At 41.3% G+C, this 14,900-nt stretch overlaps 7 protein-coding genes across 11 annotated transcripts; 5 read left to right on the top strand and 2 right to left on the bottom strand.

Moving 5' to 3' along the window:
- Positions 1-81: 81 nt before the first annotated feature.
- Positions 82-2,651, bottom strand: LOC6542946 (ATP-dependent RNA helicase DHX33). The gene is made up of 5 exons (XM_026979291.1): positions 2,541-2,651; positions 1,572-2,450; positions 1,404-1,479; positions 552-1,334; positions 82-491 (listed from the first exon to the last, which is right to left on the bottom strand). Exons 2-5 carry the CDS (start codon positions 2,411-2,413, stop codon positions 108-110), a joined length of 2,085 nt encoding a protein of 694 aa, XP_026835092.1. The 5' UTR covers positions 2,414-2,450; positions 2,541-2,651; the 3' UTR covers positions 82-107.
- A 461-nt stretch (positions 2,652-3,112) lies between these two features.
- LOC6542075 lies at positions 3,113-3,887 on the top strand. The gene is made up of 2 exons (XM_001969376.3): positions 3,113-3,587; positions 3,649-3,887. The coding sequence occupies exons 1-2, from the start codon at positions 3,209-3,211 to the stop codon at positions 3,828-3,830; spliced, it is 561 nt and encodes a 186-aa protein (XP_001969412.1). The 5' UTR covers positions 3,113-3,208; the 3' UTR covers positions 3,831-3,887.
- Positions 3,888-4,078: 191 nt separating this feature from the next.
- On the top strand, positions 4,079-6,768 carry LOC6543326 (alpha-N-acetylgalactosaminidase). Of its 3 annotated transcripts, none has more exons than XM_001969375.3 (6): positions 4,079-4,411; positions 5,049-5,205; positions 5,271-5,445; positions 5,502-5,933; positions 5,998-6,360; positions 6,428-6,768. In XM_001969375.3, exons 1-6 carry the CDS (start codon positions 4,357-4,359, stop codon positions 6,545-6,547), a joined length of 1,302 nt encoding a protein of 433 aa, XP_001969411.2. In that variant the 5' UTR covers positions 4,079-4,356; the 3' UTR covers positions 6,548-6,768. The 3 variants fall into 3 exon arrangements, with proteins under 3 accessions (XP_001969411.2, XP_026835026.1, XP_026835027.1); XM_026979225.1 differs by lacking the exon at positions 4,079-4,411 and adding an exon at positions 4,418-4,506 and having other exon boundaries at positions 6,428-6,750; XM_026979226.1 differs by lacking the exon at positions 4,079-4,411 and adding an exon at positions 4,505-4,516 and having other exon boundaries at positions 6,428-6,750.
- Positions 6,769-6,968: 200 nt separating this feature from the next.
- On the top strand, positions 6,969-9,166 carry LOC6542217 (sorting nexin-17). The gene has a single exon (XM_001969374.3). It carries the CDS (start codon positions 7,133-7,135, stop codon positions 8,582-8,584), a length of 1,452 nt encoding a protein of 483 aa, XP_001969410.1. The 5' UTR covers positions 6,969-7,132; the 3' UTR covers positions 8,585-9,166.
- Positions 9,167-9,536: 370 nt separating this feature from the next.
- Positions 9,537-11,531, top strand: LOC6543032 (transcription factor mef2A). Of its 2 annotated transcripts, none has more exons than XM_001969373.3 (3): positions 9,537-9,702; positions 10,391-10,664; positions 11,142-11,531. In XM_001969373.3, exons 1-3 carry the CDS (start codon positions 9,686-9,688, stop codon positions 11,289-11,291), a joined length of 441 nt encoding a protein of 146 aa, XP_001969409.1. In that variant the 5' UTR covers positions 9,537-9,685; the 3' UTR covers positions 11,292-11,531. The 2 variants fall into 2 exon arrangements, with proteins under 2 accessions (XP_001969409.1, XP_026834328.1); XM_026978527.1 differs by lacking the exon at positions 11,142-11,531 and adding an exon at positions 10,737-10,760 and having other exon boundaries at positions 9,538-9,702.
- Positions 11,532-11,968: 437 nt separating this feature from the next.
- On the bottom strand, positions 11,969-13,106 carry LOC6542598 (60S ribosomal protein L7). Its single transcript, XM_001969372.3, has 3 exons — positions 12,967-13,106; positions 12,587-12,885; positions 11,969-12,521 (listed from the first exon to the last, which is right to left on the bottom strand). The coding sequence occupies exons 2-3, from the start codon at positions 12,883-12,885 to the stop codon at positions 12,062-12,064; spliced, it is 759 nt and encodes a 252-aa protein (XP_001969408.1). The 5' UTR covers positions 12,967-13,106; the 3' UTR covers positions 11,969-12,061.
- On the top strand, positions 13,107-14,744 carry LOC6543210 (RIP-like protein). 2 transcript variants are annotated; one of them, XM_001969371.3, is made up of 4 exons: positions 13,107-13,203; positions 13,606-13,755; positions 13,815-13,880; positions 13,938-14,744. In XM_001969371.3, the coding sequence occupies exons 2-4, from the start codon at positions 13,633-13,635 to the stop codon at positions 14,340-14,342; spliced, it is 594 nt and encodes a 197-aa protein (XP_001969407.1). In that variant the 5' UTR covers positions 13,107-13,203; positions 13,606-13,632; the 3' UTR covers positions 14,343-14,744. The 2 variants fall into 2 exon arrangements, with proteins under 2 accessions (XP_001969407.1, XP_026834326.1); XM_026978525.1 differs by having other exon boundaries at positions 13,175-13,245.
- Positions 14,745-14,900: the final 156 nt, after the last annotated feature.

The following is a 14,900-nucleotide window of genomic DNA, read 5'->3' as shown; positions in this document are numbered from 1 at the left end:
ATCTGGTCAAACTAAACTTTATGATGAATAGAAATTATTGAAAAAGGAAGCCAATCAAAAGGAAACGAGAACACCAGGACATTCTTTCAATAGTTTTGTACTTTATTTCATCTTGTTGGTATGTTTTTAACAAACGGCACGATCTCCTTAATCCATTCGATGGATATTTCCGTGACTTGGCGGAGAAATGTTTGTTCCGTCTGGACAATTTCGGTGAAGAGTATGTAGCTCGGCTTGTACTTCCCATGCAGAACGCTCGACGGATGAATTTTGGCCCTGATGTTGCCGGAAACGGTTATGTAGAAGCCATCACGTTGCAAAACTGCAATGTTTTCAAAAAATCCATTTAAAATGCATTTCTTCAACATTTCAATGTCATCCGAACTATTCAGAGCCAAATGTAGACGCTCGCTTATTTCCGTCAATTGTCGACGGACATTTCGGGCATAGGTTAGGCTACGCAAATTTAAATAGTTGTCATGGCACCACATCTAAAACAAAGAAAATAATGTAGTGATTGCCTAACAAGGTTTTAACGAAGAAACATTTACCTTTGGCTTTTCGGTTTTCGTAAACGCATTGAACACATTCAGTAGCGTCAAGTGATCTCCATGCTTGGACTGAAACTTGGCATGAGCTAGTGCAGCCATTTCGTTTTTGTCGCTATTCGAGACGAAGACGTGATCGCTTGAGAGAACAGACACGAGGCTCAGAATTTCCTCCATGCAGCCGAACGATGATGCAGTTAGCAGTAGCTTTGAATACTTCGGATCCAAGGGATACTGCACCATTTGCCGGCCCAGAGGCGTTATGTATGAGACTGTTCCAGTCTTAATAGCTCCCAGGGCATCTAGGCTCTTATACGCACTCCGCAGTCCTTCTTCAAGTGGTGGGTCTAGGAAGTCGAAATTGTTGCAATCGATGTCCAAGGCTAGGAGCTGGAGCACCATTGACGTTGGGTTCGTTCTCAGGATTTCTGGCTGAGTTGCATCTGAAAAGCAGTCCATTTCCGCTTTTGTGTACGCCCTATAACAAGTTCCATCCGCATCTCGACCTGCTCGTCCTGCTCTCTGCCAGGCTTGAGCCTTAGATATCCGAACTGACTTTAAGACATCCAGTCCGTCGGCGGTATTGAACGATTTCTCTTTCACGAATCCACAGTCAATCACACAGCGGATTCCAGGTATGGTGATCGACGTTTCTGCTATGTTTGTCGCCAATATTACTTTGCGTACGTTAGCCGGTGTCGGCACAAAACACTCCAATTGCTTGCCCTGTGATAACTGAGCATACAACGTGAAGACGCGGAGATCCGTTGTTCCAGTCGTGTCAATCTGAAATAAATAACAAGCAACTTATTTTTAATGATGTGCAATATGTAAGGTGTACGAGAATAGACATACCTTGGCAAGCTGTCGAATTTGTTGAGCCAATGACTCGATTTCCTCCTGTCCTGTGAGGAATATCAAAACGTCATGGCTGTAATAAATATATATATAAATCAGTAAGTGTAAGAAAACATATGCATCATTTGGAATTCAAATGTATTTAAACTCCATCATAATACCTACTTTCTGGGAGTGGTGCGGTGTATGTGAAAGAGGGTAACCAGCACGGTGTGGATATAGTCCTCGTGTTCCTCCTTGGTGTGCATCACGCGGACGGGATACGTCCTGCCTTCCAGGTACAAGCCCTTGCAATTGAAGTACTTGCCGAAGTGATCGATATCCATCGTAGCCGAGGTAACCACTACCTTTAGGTTGCCCAACTTTTGCTTCCGCCTCTCCTTCTGGGCATCCTTGACTATCCCGAATAATAGGTCTGCATTCACGGTTCGTTCGTGAGCCTCGTCCAGAATGATCACAGAATATTTGAGCAGTAGACGATCCTTAATAGACTCTCGCAACAAAACGCCGTCGGTAAGGAATCGAATTTTTGTGCCTTTTGAGGTGGCATCCTCGAATCGCACCGTATAGCCCACCGTGTCGCCAATGTTTCCGTTCAACTCCTGAGCCACGCGACGAGCAACTGTTATGGCCGCCACTCTGCGTGGCTGAGTGATTCCGATCATTCCATTTTTGGCGTAACCAGCCTGCAGCAGGAATTGCGGTATTTGGGTGGTCTTGCCCGATCCGGTCTCGCTCATGATCAGCACGGTGTCGTTTAGTTCCAGTTCCTTCAGGATTCGCTGGCGGCAATTGAACACGGGCAGTGATCGCTGGTGCTGTTCAATGGATGTTCTTTTGCTGGTCAATAGAATGGGAGCTATTGTTTGCTTGATTTGGGCCACAGGCATTTTCTTTTCCAGAATGGGACTGTTTGCAATGGCATCGTGCTTCCGCTTGATGGAGAATTTCACAGGCGATGGGCCACCAGCATCATTTTTGCTGGTGGCAAAGTATTTGGAGTCCATCTATTTACACTTCGTAGCACGTTTCTTCAAAAGAAAACTAAACAATCACATTCGAGTTAATGTCTGGTGCTCGATTAAAACATCGAAGTGTAAATATATGCTATCATTTTTAGTCGTTTGTTCTTACTTGTGCCACTTATTTTGTGATTAAATTAGTTCTGCTTCCCGGGAATATTTTATAAACGTTTCAGACGAAAGACGAGAGCAACAGGCATGCGAACTAAATAGGGTTGTCAAGCTCAACGAAAATGGTATATTTAAGTATATACTAAAATCATTTGCTGTTTATTTTAAGTTTTAAATAAAAATATTAGAATATAATATAACGTTTTAAATTTATAAAATATATTATCAGAAATAGAAGCTGAACTTTATTCATTTAAAATTTGTTCCTAAGAATAAATAATTCTAATATTTCTTCTTTGTTGGTAATCTTTTTACTCTTCTGAATTGTTTACTAACTTTTATTACCATAGCACAGCATTCAAAAAATTTGTTTTTGAAATCGCGGCTCTTTTCATAAGTTTTTCCGAATCTCATTTAAAACATTTATTCATAAACTTCATTTTGTTTTTCAATGAAAAAAAAAATGGGTTATGATATTAACAATTAAATACATTAATTCGAATTGAAATAAAGTACTGATTTTCAAATTTGTTACATTTTGAGCGGCGAATTTCGTGTATGTTCTATCACTCCAGATATTTAAAAGTTCTCTTGATTCGGTCACACTATTGCAGTAGAACAACAAACTTGAGATAAAAAAACATTTGTTATCAGAAATATTGTCAAATCATGAAGTCTGAGAAACTGAAACGTAACTTTTGGGTCTCTGCTGAAATAGAGTGCATGCTCGACTTGATAAAGGAAGTGAATAACTGCCAGGGAGCCCTGTCCACGAGCACCACCCAGTACACCTTCATCCAAATTGCCAATCAGATGAAAAAAAGGGGTTTTCCAAACAAGTCGCCAACCCAAATCAGAAGAAAATGGTTTCAAATGAAGAGTGCTTATCTGTGTTACAAAAAGGGGAATGTTGATCGGCTATTTCTAATACCCGAGAAATTCCGCAATGATATCGCTCGGTTTGTGGAAAGCGGCGAGAAAATTGGACGTTCCAACCTATCCACCATCTCAACTGGAACTCCGGCTGTAGTGCAACAAACTGAGGAAGGTTTGTATAAAATATAATATATTGTTATTATTATCATGAAAAATGTATTTGTGTTTTGCAGTACTCTCCGAGGAAGATACGTCTCCCATGGATATATTCCTGAATCAAATCCGTAAAAACAATAAAATGATCAATTCGGAGTTCTTTAAGATGGAGGAATCGTTACAGCAATTCGAGCAAAAATGCCAATTTATTAGAGACAAAAATATTGTTAAGCTCATCGATGGTGAAAATATAATATAAATATAATATATTGTTTCTAGATGTATACTAAGTCGAATAAAATGTAAACAAATCTGTTGTCCACTCGTTTATTCTGCCGTAGAGAACGCTTTAAACATATATAAATATACATATATATATATATTAAATGCATTTAAAGCTGTTTTAAAGGCAGTAGCGTAATAAATGAGCACTTTATCACATATACAACTTCAACCCTCACAACTCAAGTAGTAAAAGCACATTACTCTCATAAAAACAGGTTTTTTATGTTGTTTTGTGTATATATATACATTTGCATACGTATTTATGTGCCTTAGTTCTTAATGTCTTCATTTGCCACCGCCATATAATATTTACTTTTGGAGTTTTATCTAACTGGCTAAAATGGCATTACAGCGCCTAAAACTGAAGTCCACAAAAAATATTAGTTTAATAACCGATCTGAGTTAAATAAAATCGTTGCAAACTTTTTAATTTACATTAAAAATTAAAGGATTTAAGCTGCAGCCCATAAGTTGCCATTACCTTCGAGAAACCGGCTCAAATGCGAAAAACGCTATTACTTAATTGCGCTGCAAATATACAAATAGAAATCATTGGTATGTACTATACATTTCTATGCACAAACTAGTTTATTTTTTTCTTTTAAGTGTATGTGCGTATGAAATTCACTACAATTCAAATTTGGCAGAGAGTGAGTAAATGTATATACATTAAAATGATCCAAACTTCATAATTAACAGTTCAAGTGTCATAGTTTAGTTATTAATTAAAAGCAGCTTTTTAGCTTGCAAATTAACGTTTATTGGTCATTTCTAACACCATGTCGTGAATTAATATACAGCTCCATTGTTATCAAGCTGTGCTCCTTTGTTGTCATTATATCTCGATTACAATAGACCGAGAACCATATCGTTCCACATATAGTCCCAGCTCAGCTCTTCTACTAATTCAGACCTTTTTCTCTTTTTTCGCTCTTCAATTGGCCCATTGTTCGACGAACCTGTAAGCCTGGCTTACAGTGCGGCGTTGCCAGACTGCTTGCAGTCTAAAATTTAAACGCAGTTCCTTAAGAACAAATATATAAACTGAATTATGAATGCAGATGTGGATATGTGTATAAAAACCTTTTAAAAAACGCTCTAAGGCAATCTACAAACTGCTGGTGCAGTACCCAAACAAATTATTTTTATTATAACACATTTGCAAAAAACTATTCAATTTATTTCCTTTTAGACATTATGTTAGCTCTTGTTTGGATTATATTACTGAGTAGCACCTTGTGTAAATGCCTGGACAATGGGCTCGCCAAAACTCCTCCAATGGGATGGCTTTCGTGGGAGAGATTTCGATGCAATACGGACTGCGTGAACGATCCAGATAATTGCATTAGGTAAGCCACTGCTTGTAAGGTTTATCTTAGTAAAATTATACCATTATTTGTATTATTATTTGTAGTGAACAACTTTTCCAAACTATGACCGATATTGTCGTGGCGGATGGCTATGCATCTGTTGGCTATGAATACATAAATATCGACGATTGCTGGTTAGAAAAACACCGCAGTCATGATGGAAAATTGGTAGCTGACCGTAAACGCTTTCCCAACGGCATTAAAGCTCTATCTGATTATGTGAGTATAGAAATTAACTGATAGCCATTCTGTTTATGTATAACTCGCCACTAAAGATTCACTCGAGAGGCCTCAAGTTTGGAATTTACGAGGACTACGGCAACTACACTTGTGCCGGATATCCGGGCATAATTGGTTATGAGGAGAAGGATGCTCTTCAATTCGCGGACTGGAATGTGGATTACGTGAAGCTAGACGGTTGTTATGCGCTGCCCTATGATATGGATCATGGCTACTCCACTTTCGGAAGACTTCTGAATAGCACAGGCAAATCGATGGTGTACTCTTGCAGCTGGCCAGTGTATCAGATATATGCTGGAATACAGCCAAACTACTCGGCCATCCAAACGCACTGCAACCTGTGGAGGAACTATGACGACATCCAGGACTCCTGGGCATCGGTGGAGAATATAATCGATTATTATGGTAATAATCAGGATTTAATAGCGCCTAACGCAGGTCCTGGGCACTGGAACGATCCAGACATGGTGGGTATAATTACTTTGTACCTATAAGTTGTTTTTTTTTCATCTTTTCCTATCTCAATTTCAGTTGATCATCGGAAATTTTGGACTAAGTTATGAGCAAGCGAAAACACAATTCGCAATTTGGTCAATTCTGGCCGCTCCACTTTTGATGTCGGTTGATTTAAGAACGATTCGTCCGCAGTTTAAGCACATTTTACAGAATAGAAAAATAATCGCTGTGGATCAGGATCCACTTGGAATACAAGGGCGAAGGATTTATAAACATAAGGGCATTGAGATTTGGTCAAGACCGATTGGACCGCTCTACCAGAACTTTTATTCCTACGCAATCGCCTTCGTAAATAGAAGAACTGATGGAACTCCTTCGGATATCTCAGTTACTTTGAAAGAACTGGGCCTGATTAACTTTTCTGGCTACAGAGTGGAGGTAAATATATAACTAGGCCTAAGACAGAGCATATTTTTGATCTCATACTATATCTATTTTCCTTCAGGACCTATACGAAAACGTTGACTATGGAGTTTTATATCCCAACACCAAAATCAAAGTGAAGGTAAATCCTTCGGGCGTGGTTATGCTAAAAGGAGAAGTTCAGTACCCTGTTGACTTGTAATACGGTTCGTTAGATGAGATCGCCTATAATAATATTATTTGATACTAATTTGATAATAAATTTTAATTCAATCCTTCCTGCATTAGCGACTGACAATTTAAAACCATATTCTTTAGTATAGGATCAATATTAAATACTCACACAATTTATAATGAATATTATTTCTGTGCCTCTACAAACCAATGTTTAGGTGTACATATACATATATCTAATAAAATTAATAAAACTCAGTAAGCGTTCTATAATGACCCTAATTAATATAAATTTCTGGCTTTTGAGAAAATATTATTGAAGTTGTACGCATATTAGTTGATGATATATTTCAGAAAATATGTTGTTGATTACCTATTTTTATTTTTAAAGATATTCCATTTGGAAACGGGGATGCCCGTTTTTTTTTTTTTTTGGTATTTTCAAAGCGCATGGTGTTTTTCGACGTTGGAAGCATGGTCATACAGTTGGGCGAAAAGTGAACAATTGAAGCTGCGAATTAATTGAATTTGAGAGCAATTGCTGCGCATGCAGAGGAGCCGCTTGACAATGCAGGTGTGATCCGCTGGCCGGGCGCCGAGGCACAGCAGCAGGATGCACTTTTCTATACCGGACACCCAGGAGCTGGGCTCCTCGCCCACCTACACGGCGTACAACATACACATCAACGGCATCCACTACTGCGTCCTGCGCTACAAACAGCTGCACTCGCTGAACGAGCAGCTGCGCAGGCACTGTGTGGGCGTCCCCCTGCCGCCCTTTCCTCCCAAGCGCCTCCTGCCGCTCACCAGTGGCCAACTGGAGGCCCGTCGCAGCTCCCTCGAGCAGTACCTGCAGGCGGTGGGCCAGGACAACCGACTGGCCCGTTCCGTCCACCTGCAGCAGTTCCTGCAGCGCGCCCAACTGGATACTGCCCTTGCCGAGGGCCAGGTAGCCACCGATTGTGAGGAACAGCAGCTGGAAGTGCAGGTGTACACGAATCCGGCGGGCGAACGCATCCTGGTCAGCTGCTCGGTACAGCAGAACGCTAGTGCGCTGCTCAAGAGCGTCTGCCGGGAGCTCCAGCTACCCGAGGAGCTGGTGCGCTTCTTCTGCCTGTTCCTAGTGCGGCGGCAAAAGAAATCCGGCGATTTGCACCTGGTGCGACGCCTCATAGACTTCGAGTCGCCGTATATAACGCGGCTGCAGGTACAGCCCTGCGAGCTGCTGCTCCGTACCTGCTATTGGGATTCGAGTAGAGACGCCAAGCTGACCGGGAGCAAGGTGGCGTTGAATTTGCTCTACAATCAGACCGTAGCGGATGTGAACCGCGAGTGGGTTGTCATCTGTACGCCCGGCGAGGGTCGCCAACTGAACAGTCTGCAGCTGCAAGGAAGAGCGCGTGAGTACATGGACCTGGTGCGTCAGTTGCCCTCCTACGGTTGCCTGCAGTTTGATGAGGCGCAGGTGGACTATCCGGAACCAAACACAATGGCGCTGATAAGCATTGGCAACAAGGAGTTGGCCCTGCGCACGGCACATGGCGTTAAGATCTACGAGACGAAGTTTCGGGTAACCAGGATGCGGTCGTGGCGCGTCAGCGTCACACACAACACTCTAGAATCGAGGCTGCAACCCTCGCACCTTCAGCTGGCCTTTGAGTATCTGATTGGCAAGCAGACGCTGCGCTGGATAACCATTAACAGTGAGCAGGCAATGCTGATGTCCGTATGCCTGCAGGCCATGGTCGACGAGCTGTTACAGCGGGGCTGTGGCAGCGGAAAGGACGAAGACGAAGAGCAGGAGCAGAATGCAGTCACGTCGTCCTCATCAACGCCCAGCTCAACTTGTTCCACGTCGACGTGGGCATCCTCCTCGTGTTCTACGTCCACTGCGCCCACAACGCCGCCAGTTAGGTTTTTGTCCGAGGACTCGGCGACCAGATCCAAGCCTCGGCTGACCACCTCGCGCACCTTCGGAGCCGTATTCTTCCGCAACGACGTGGTGGACAATGGAGCACGTGTGGCCAACGGGGCGTTTGAGGGCATCGGCGACGATGATCTATGAGTGTGCTAAAGGAATACTTGCCGTGAGTTGCCAAATCGAGTCCTTTTTCAAAGAAAAAGGCACGCCAAACTATTTAGAAAACCACTGTAACTGTAGGTGCAGGAGCAGCTTAACTCATTCGACTACGGTTGAAGATTTTATATGTGTGTAATAGGAAAGACTTTAATCTCTGCTACTTGCAAGTGTTACGAAGCCCGAACTAAGTGGGATTTGCGCAACATAAGTTTAATTGGATAAAGGCGCTGAAATTTGGTGTAAAGAATTGAATGCTCAAGATGAATGGCACGTTTTACCATCATTATTTAGATCTACGTGTTGAACTATTGTAAATGACCTGTAAATGGAATACTTTTATCTCTTTTATCATTTCTTGTATTGTAATATATGTACGTGAAACTTTCTTTACTTTAGAGATAGTTGAAAATATGTTATGCATTTTACAAAAATAAATGTACTGATGACTATGGCATCCGGAACGAGTCCAACCGGATTTATCCGCAAAAAGAAAACTAAATAACAAAATATAAATGTACATTCCATTATCTGTTGACTCACTTCCAAATAAATGACTAAAATGTTTGACCTAATATTTTTTAGGGGCTTTAAAAATATAAAAATGACATCACTTCAGCACGCCATTGAATTCATATAAGTTTATTTTTTGATGTAATTTCGGATAGTAAAAAAGGAAGACAAAATATGCATTTAAAAGTTATTAACGCGGAGTAAAATAATTATTTCGCATAAATAGCGTTTAAATAAGGAAGATTAACGGAAAAATTATGGACAAAAATGCCAACCATTAAACAAGCTATTATGCTAAAATGCTTGTATTTCTACTATCACTGTATCTTTCCCTAGAGAATATACTCAAACCACATAACATTTTATTTATTTCATTTAAATAAGCTTGGCTTTAATGACGTTAGGGGTATTCGTTACGGTAAATCAGTATTTTGGTACAATTTGTTGGTTTATTTGGACCATTGAGTCGCGGTCACACTGCGACTGAAGAGAAAAGATTTGTTCGGAATATAAATAAATTTTCGGCGATAAACAAGACAACTGGGGAAGATTAATTTTACACTAGCACCAGGAAATATGGATCGAAATAACGGGTAAAGTATTTGCTTAGCAGTGCCCACACCCAAAACTGTTACTTTCGCTCGAAAATAACCTGTGTGCGTCAAGCGACAAAAGACTGTGTTTACACACATACGCACATCCACGGGTATATACATGGCATGTCTGTATGTATGTGCGATCTTTCTGCCGATTAACCGTTACTGGGATTTTTTTATATATTAAAATGAGAATTAAATATTGAAAATATTTTGGAAAGAAGCCTTCCTAATTAGCTATTTTGATTAGTAGTATACGGTTGCCATGGATAATGATCTTACTGAGTTAGAAATTTTAAATACGGAGTTTAAGGATTTGTATGTAATTCGGTTCATTTGGGGCTTTATTTAAAATCAATAAATTAGATAAATCTTTTGATAAAAGTAGGTCATTGTTTTAAACATTTCTTCTTCCAATACAGCACAACAAATATGTACATTGCGGCATACTTTTAGACAGAGTTTTGAAAAAATATTTGCAACTAAAGTTTGCTGATGTCAAGCATGATATTCAAACGCATTAAAATAATAATTTATCTTGTAATTCGTTTATGAAACCATAACTCATAATAATTATATTGTCCAAACTTTTGATTAGTTTTAAAAATAGAAAGAGGTTTTGCTCTCATAAAATGAGTGGAGCTATTCGTTCTATAAACTTAATTTATTATTTTTAACCTTATAGACGCTATCCCTACAACATAAGGCGGCAGAATAGTGGGCACAATGCACCGCACAGCTACCATCACCACCACAACAACAACTCGGCGGCGGGGGCAACCAATTCGCCGGGATACAATAACCACAGTGCCGGAAACTCGCCGTCCGTTGGTGGCCACAATAACAGCAATCCGCTTTACGCGTCCGCCGCCGGACAACAGCAGCAACAGCAACCACAGAGCCTGCCGATCTCGCAGCACGACGAGCTCATCCGATACATCCGAGAGGCATGGATCAAGGTGAGCAGCTTACTTGGATCCAGAAGGCCGCCCGTTTTTCACCCTGCTTCGCTTCTTGCCCGCGGACAACAGGGACCGTGAACACTTACTAGTTATTCAGACTTTGCATTCCGATCTTTTGTTTTGAGAAATGGGAAAGGATAGTGAACTGTCACTGGAATTTAACTATTTACTTTCGATTTTGATTACTCCTTCTTCCTACACAGTTTGCATCAAGAGCTTCTTTAGAAATATTGTATAAAATTTATGCTACTAGAATATTTGAGGGCGTAGGCCAATGTAAGTGGCAATGCTACTTTTCATTTCTTAGTTACTTTAAGGGGGCTTATGAGATTTCTTACGAAAATCATCCATTTTGAGTAAAATCCGTATTTTTTTTTGAAGGTATTCAAGAGTTTTTTGTAGGTGAAAACCATTAAGGTTTGCGGTCCCCGGTCGAAATTGTCGGTCGCTCTTCATGCTTTGCTCTCTCACCAGGTCTACGAACAGGGCCCACCTGTGCTATACTGCAACGAATCCGATAATCAGCTGAAAAACTTCAAGCCATTCGATTTGGAGGAGTACTGGGGCCAGCGGCTGGTGCAGAACATTCACGTGACCACCACGCAGGCAGGTGGACACCAGTAGAAGCGGGAATCTTACAGCGGACAACGGCATGTGCATCATGTGGTAACGATTAATTAAATTATACATTTAAAAGGGTGCCAGCAGCTCCCCCCGATTATTGACTAATTTCCATGCTAGTGGAATCTACATTTATGTTTGTTTGCGAACTGCTTTGGACTATTGTGTGTGTAAAATACTATTAAAATCCACTGCCAGCTGAAAGGCAAACCATGATTCAATAAAGCGTACATTGGCAAACGATTTTTAACCCTGGCACCCTGAATCTAGCTTGCTATCTGCATTTAAGTGCTGTGCATTAAGCGCGCTTAAAATTTGACCAGAACAACAATAAACAATCTAGAGCGTAGACAAATTAACAAGAATCCTGTTTTCATTTCAAATAATGGGCCAAATTATAGTGCATACTATTACTTCCTTACTGAATGCTTTCAAATTATATAGATTTGAGTATTGCATACATTGCAGTAAAAGCATTTAAAAAAAAAATAAACAACAGGTTTCTTTTCTAAACAAAGTTCTAAAAAATGTATAAATATATTGGCGGGATATACATTGAAAAATAAAATCCTGTATGTTTCTTAAAAAGGTCCTCACTTCACTTATATTTTCCAATTTAACTCGAAAAGATGAAATCAGCGGATTGAATCGAAAACACTGCGTTTTTGTACTGAACGGCATTTCGTGGGTTTATAAAAGTAACTTTTATTTCTCTCACTGTTTACATCGAACCGCTGCAGTTGTCGTTTCAGCACATACATCAAAAGGAGTCCTTAGACCATCTTGCGCAGCAGACGGTTGATCTGGTCCTCGCGGTTTCCAAAGTCGCCACCGTTGACATAATGGTTGGCCTTCTTGCGCCAGCCGCCGGTAGGGGTGTTGAGCTTGAAAGGCCACAGGAAGTTGGAGGCGTACTTGAAGTTGGGACCCACGGTGAAGATCTCGTGGACGAGATCCTCAACGCACTGAATGTTGTGCGCCTGACGCAGCTTCCTCTCGATCACGAAGTTGTCGGTGATTGGCACACGCTGACGGCTGTGCTTCACGAATCCACGCTTGTAGATCAGTTCCCGCACGGACTTCAGATTGGGGTAGCCCCAGGTGATGTAGGGCTCGGCGATGCGGAGCATGTTGATGGTGGCCTTGTTCAGCTTGATGAACACACCGTTGTTGATCTGCCTCAGACGGAACAGCTGCAGAACCTTGCGGACCTTGGGTGCCACCTTGTTGATACTGTGGGCAATGGGATTGGGAGCATGAATTGGCGTGGCTTTTGGGTGGAGGATCACTAGACTCACCCGCGGATACGGACGACAAAGGCCAACTTAGCCTCGGCGGGCACGTAAAACTGGTTACGCTTCTTGGCCAAGCGACGCAGCTTGATCTCGCGCTGCTCCGACTTGATGTACTCATTTTGGTACTTCTCGGCGCGCACCAGGTTCTCCTTCTTGCGCAGGGCAATCACGGCGGCCTTCTTCAGGCGACGTTTCGACTCGGCCACTCGCTTGGAGATTTGTTTCTTGCTGAACTTCAGCTTCGATTCCGGCACGGCGGGCAGCTTTTTCGCTGCTGGCTTCTTGGCGACCGGAGCAGGCATCTGTGGGCGGCAGAAAATAGTTCCATTTGAGCGGTTTCCTCTTACATTCGGTTGTATTTTTATTGAAAATACCGCACTAACCTTTTACTAGTCACTGCACACGCTGATAAAGAAAAGGGAAAGAAAGACCGGAAACGTGCTATACGCCAACTACGAGCTGTCAAATCGGTGCAACCCTGCTTTTAGTGTTGCGAAATGCGCGCCAGCGTGACACGCGCGCCGTCGGCCAACTGGTCACTTTAACTGTGGTGCGGGCTATCGAAGAAATACCACCTCTAGCGAAGCAACAGCAGATTGCGCGGATTTTTAGCAATAAAGGTGGGTTTTTCAACAATTCTGGCTTGCCTTTCACCAGTTACGGTATTTAAAGGTGTTTTAAAGGTGCTTAGGTCGCTCACCATACGCGCTGTTTTCATAGGCTTTATACACATATTCAATGTTCATGATTTACATTTGTTTTAATTTCAATGATATTAATTCATAAATTATGATATCATTACATTAACGATAAATTAATTAATTTAGTTGGTTGAAACAATGAACCCTAGATGTATTAATCGGTTTATGCAGCTTTTATGATCATTAATACAGATGTTTAGATGTTTTATAGGTTGCATGCCTATATTGTCTAATTTGTGTTTTATACTCTTTATTTTATACAGTTGTTTTTTATATGCTAGATTTAAATTACATTATTTTCGTATACCCTATACTTTTTAGATTACTAATATACCTAAATTAGCTGCAATGAACTCCACCCAAAGCACGGTTTATCACACCTCCGTGGAGCAAAAGCGTCATGCTCAAGATGTGGCCAAAAGACAGCGGATGGGCAAGCAAATGCCGAGACTACGCGAAATGCTGCGAGACGTAAAGACATCGATTTACCTTTAAAAAATGTTTATATATTAACACGTAATACCCTGTAGAAATACCGCAAGCGAATCATTGAAACGCGCAATAGATGCACGGATGCCAATCGCGAAATCCAACTGGTAAGGCACAGAATTCTCCATAGTAAACCCATCAATAACCACAACCAATTTCTTCAGTCCGAACTCAGGGAAATCCTGCGCCTGGAACTCAGTGAGCTGGAGAAGGATGTGGAGCTGGAGGAGCTGATCCTGCAGGAGCTACTCTCAGATGTAAACGAGTGGTATGCCCTGGGCGAAAAGAACCTGGAAACGCTCTATGCAGAGCCAGATGAGCAGCAAAAGGATGTCCTGTGCCCAGTTTGCCAGATTAAAAACCTACGCGACCACAAAGGTGCCTTCATCTGCGAGTGTGGAATCCGCTTCGAGCACTCTGCGAGCATGGAACAGCTTCAGGTGCTGCTACAACAGCAAATCGCCAGCCATGAGCTTCAGTGCACTCAGGCCCTACGATTCTTCATCGAACCCGCTTCGGGACACCTATACGACATGTGCGGCAGCTGCGATTACTTCTCCTCCGTTTAGGTCCTCCATGGAGCTTGTTTCCACCGCTGACTGCTGCTAGCTCACTAAAATGTCTTCTAGGTAAAAAAGAGTGTTAGTCAAGTACACAAGTCATCAGTTTATATTACCAGTGATCTGCACAGAGGATTTGAAAGAATTATATTGACATTAAATTGTTATGACAGTGTTAGATGGTTAAATGGTTAGATACTTTCCTAATAGGATATTACATCAATATTAATCCAAAGAATAATACGAGTTATGGCCAGTAGTGAAATCTTTAAGCACTCTAAAATCAAGTATGTATTTTGATATAAAGGCAGGCCAGATTAAATCTTAGGCATTATACTTTTGTTTAAGTTATTCTAAGCTCTTACGAAATTTAAACAAAATAAACCATTGTGACATTCTAGAATAAGAACATAAATGAGGATCGACTCTCAGTTTGTTTTAGGAATATTCAATGCAATCTTCGATTTTCTTAAAAGTTTAACAAACTATAAGCTGGGTAATTTGCTAATTGCGTATGGCTTGTGATTTGCTTCAACTTGATTTGGTGCCACATAAATGGGTTGCTGG

The sequence above is a fragment of the Drosophila erecta genome, unplaced genomic scaffold (assembly GCF_003286155.1).
Source record: "Drosophila erecta strain 14021-0224.00,06,07 unplaced genomic scaffold, DereRS2 tig00000055-arrow-pilon, whole genome shotgun sequence".
NCBI classification, from domain to species: domain Eukaryota; kingdom Metazoa; phylum Arthropoda; class Insecta; order Diptera; family Drosophilidae; genus Drosophila; species Drosophila erecta.
This window is presented reverse-complemented; position numbering and strand designations above follow the sequence as displayed.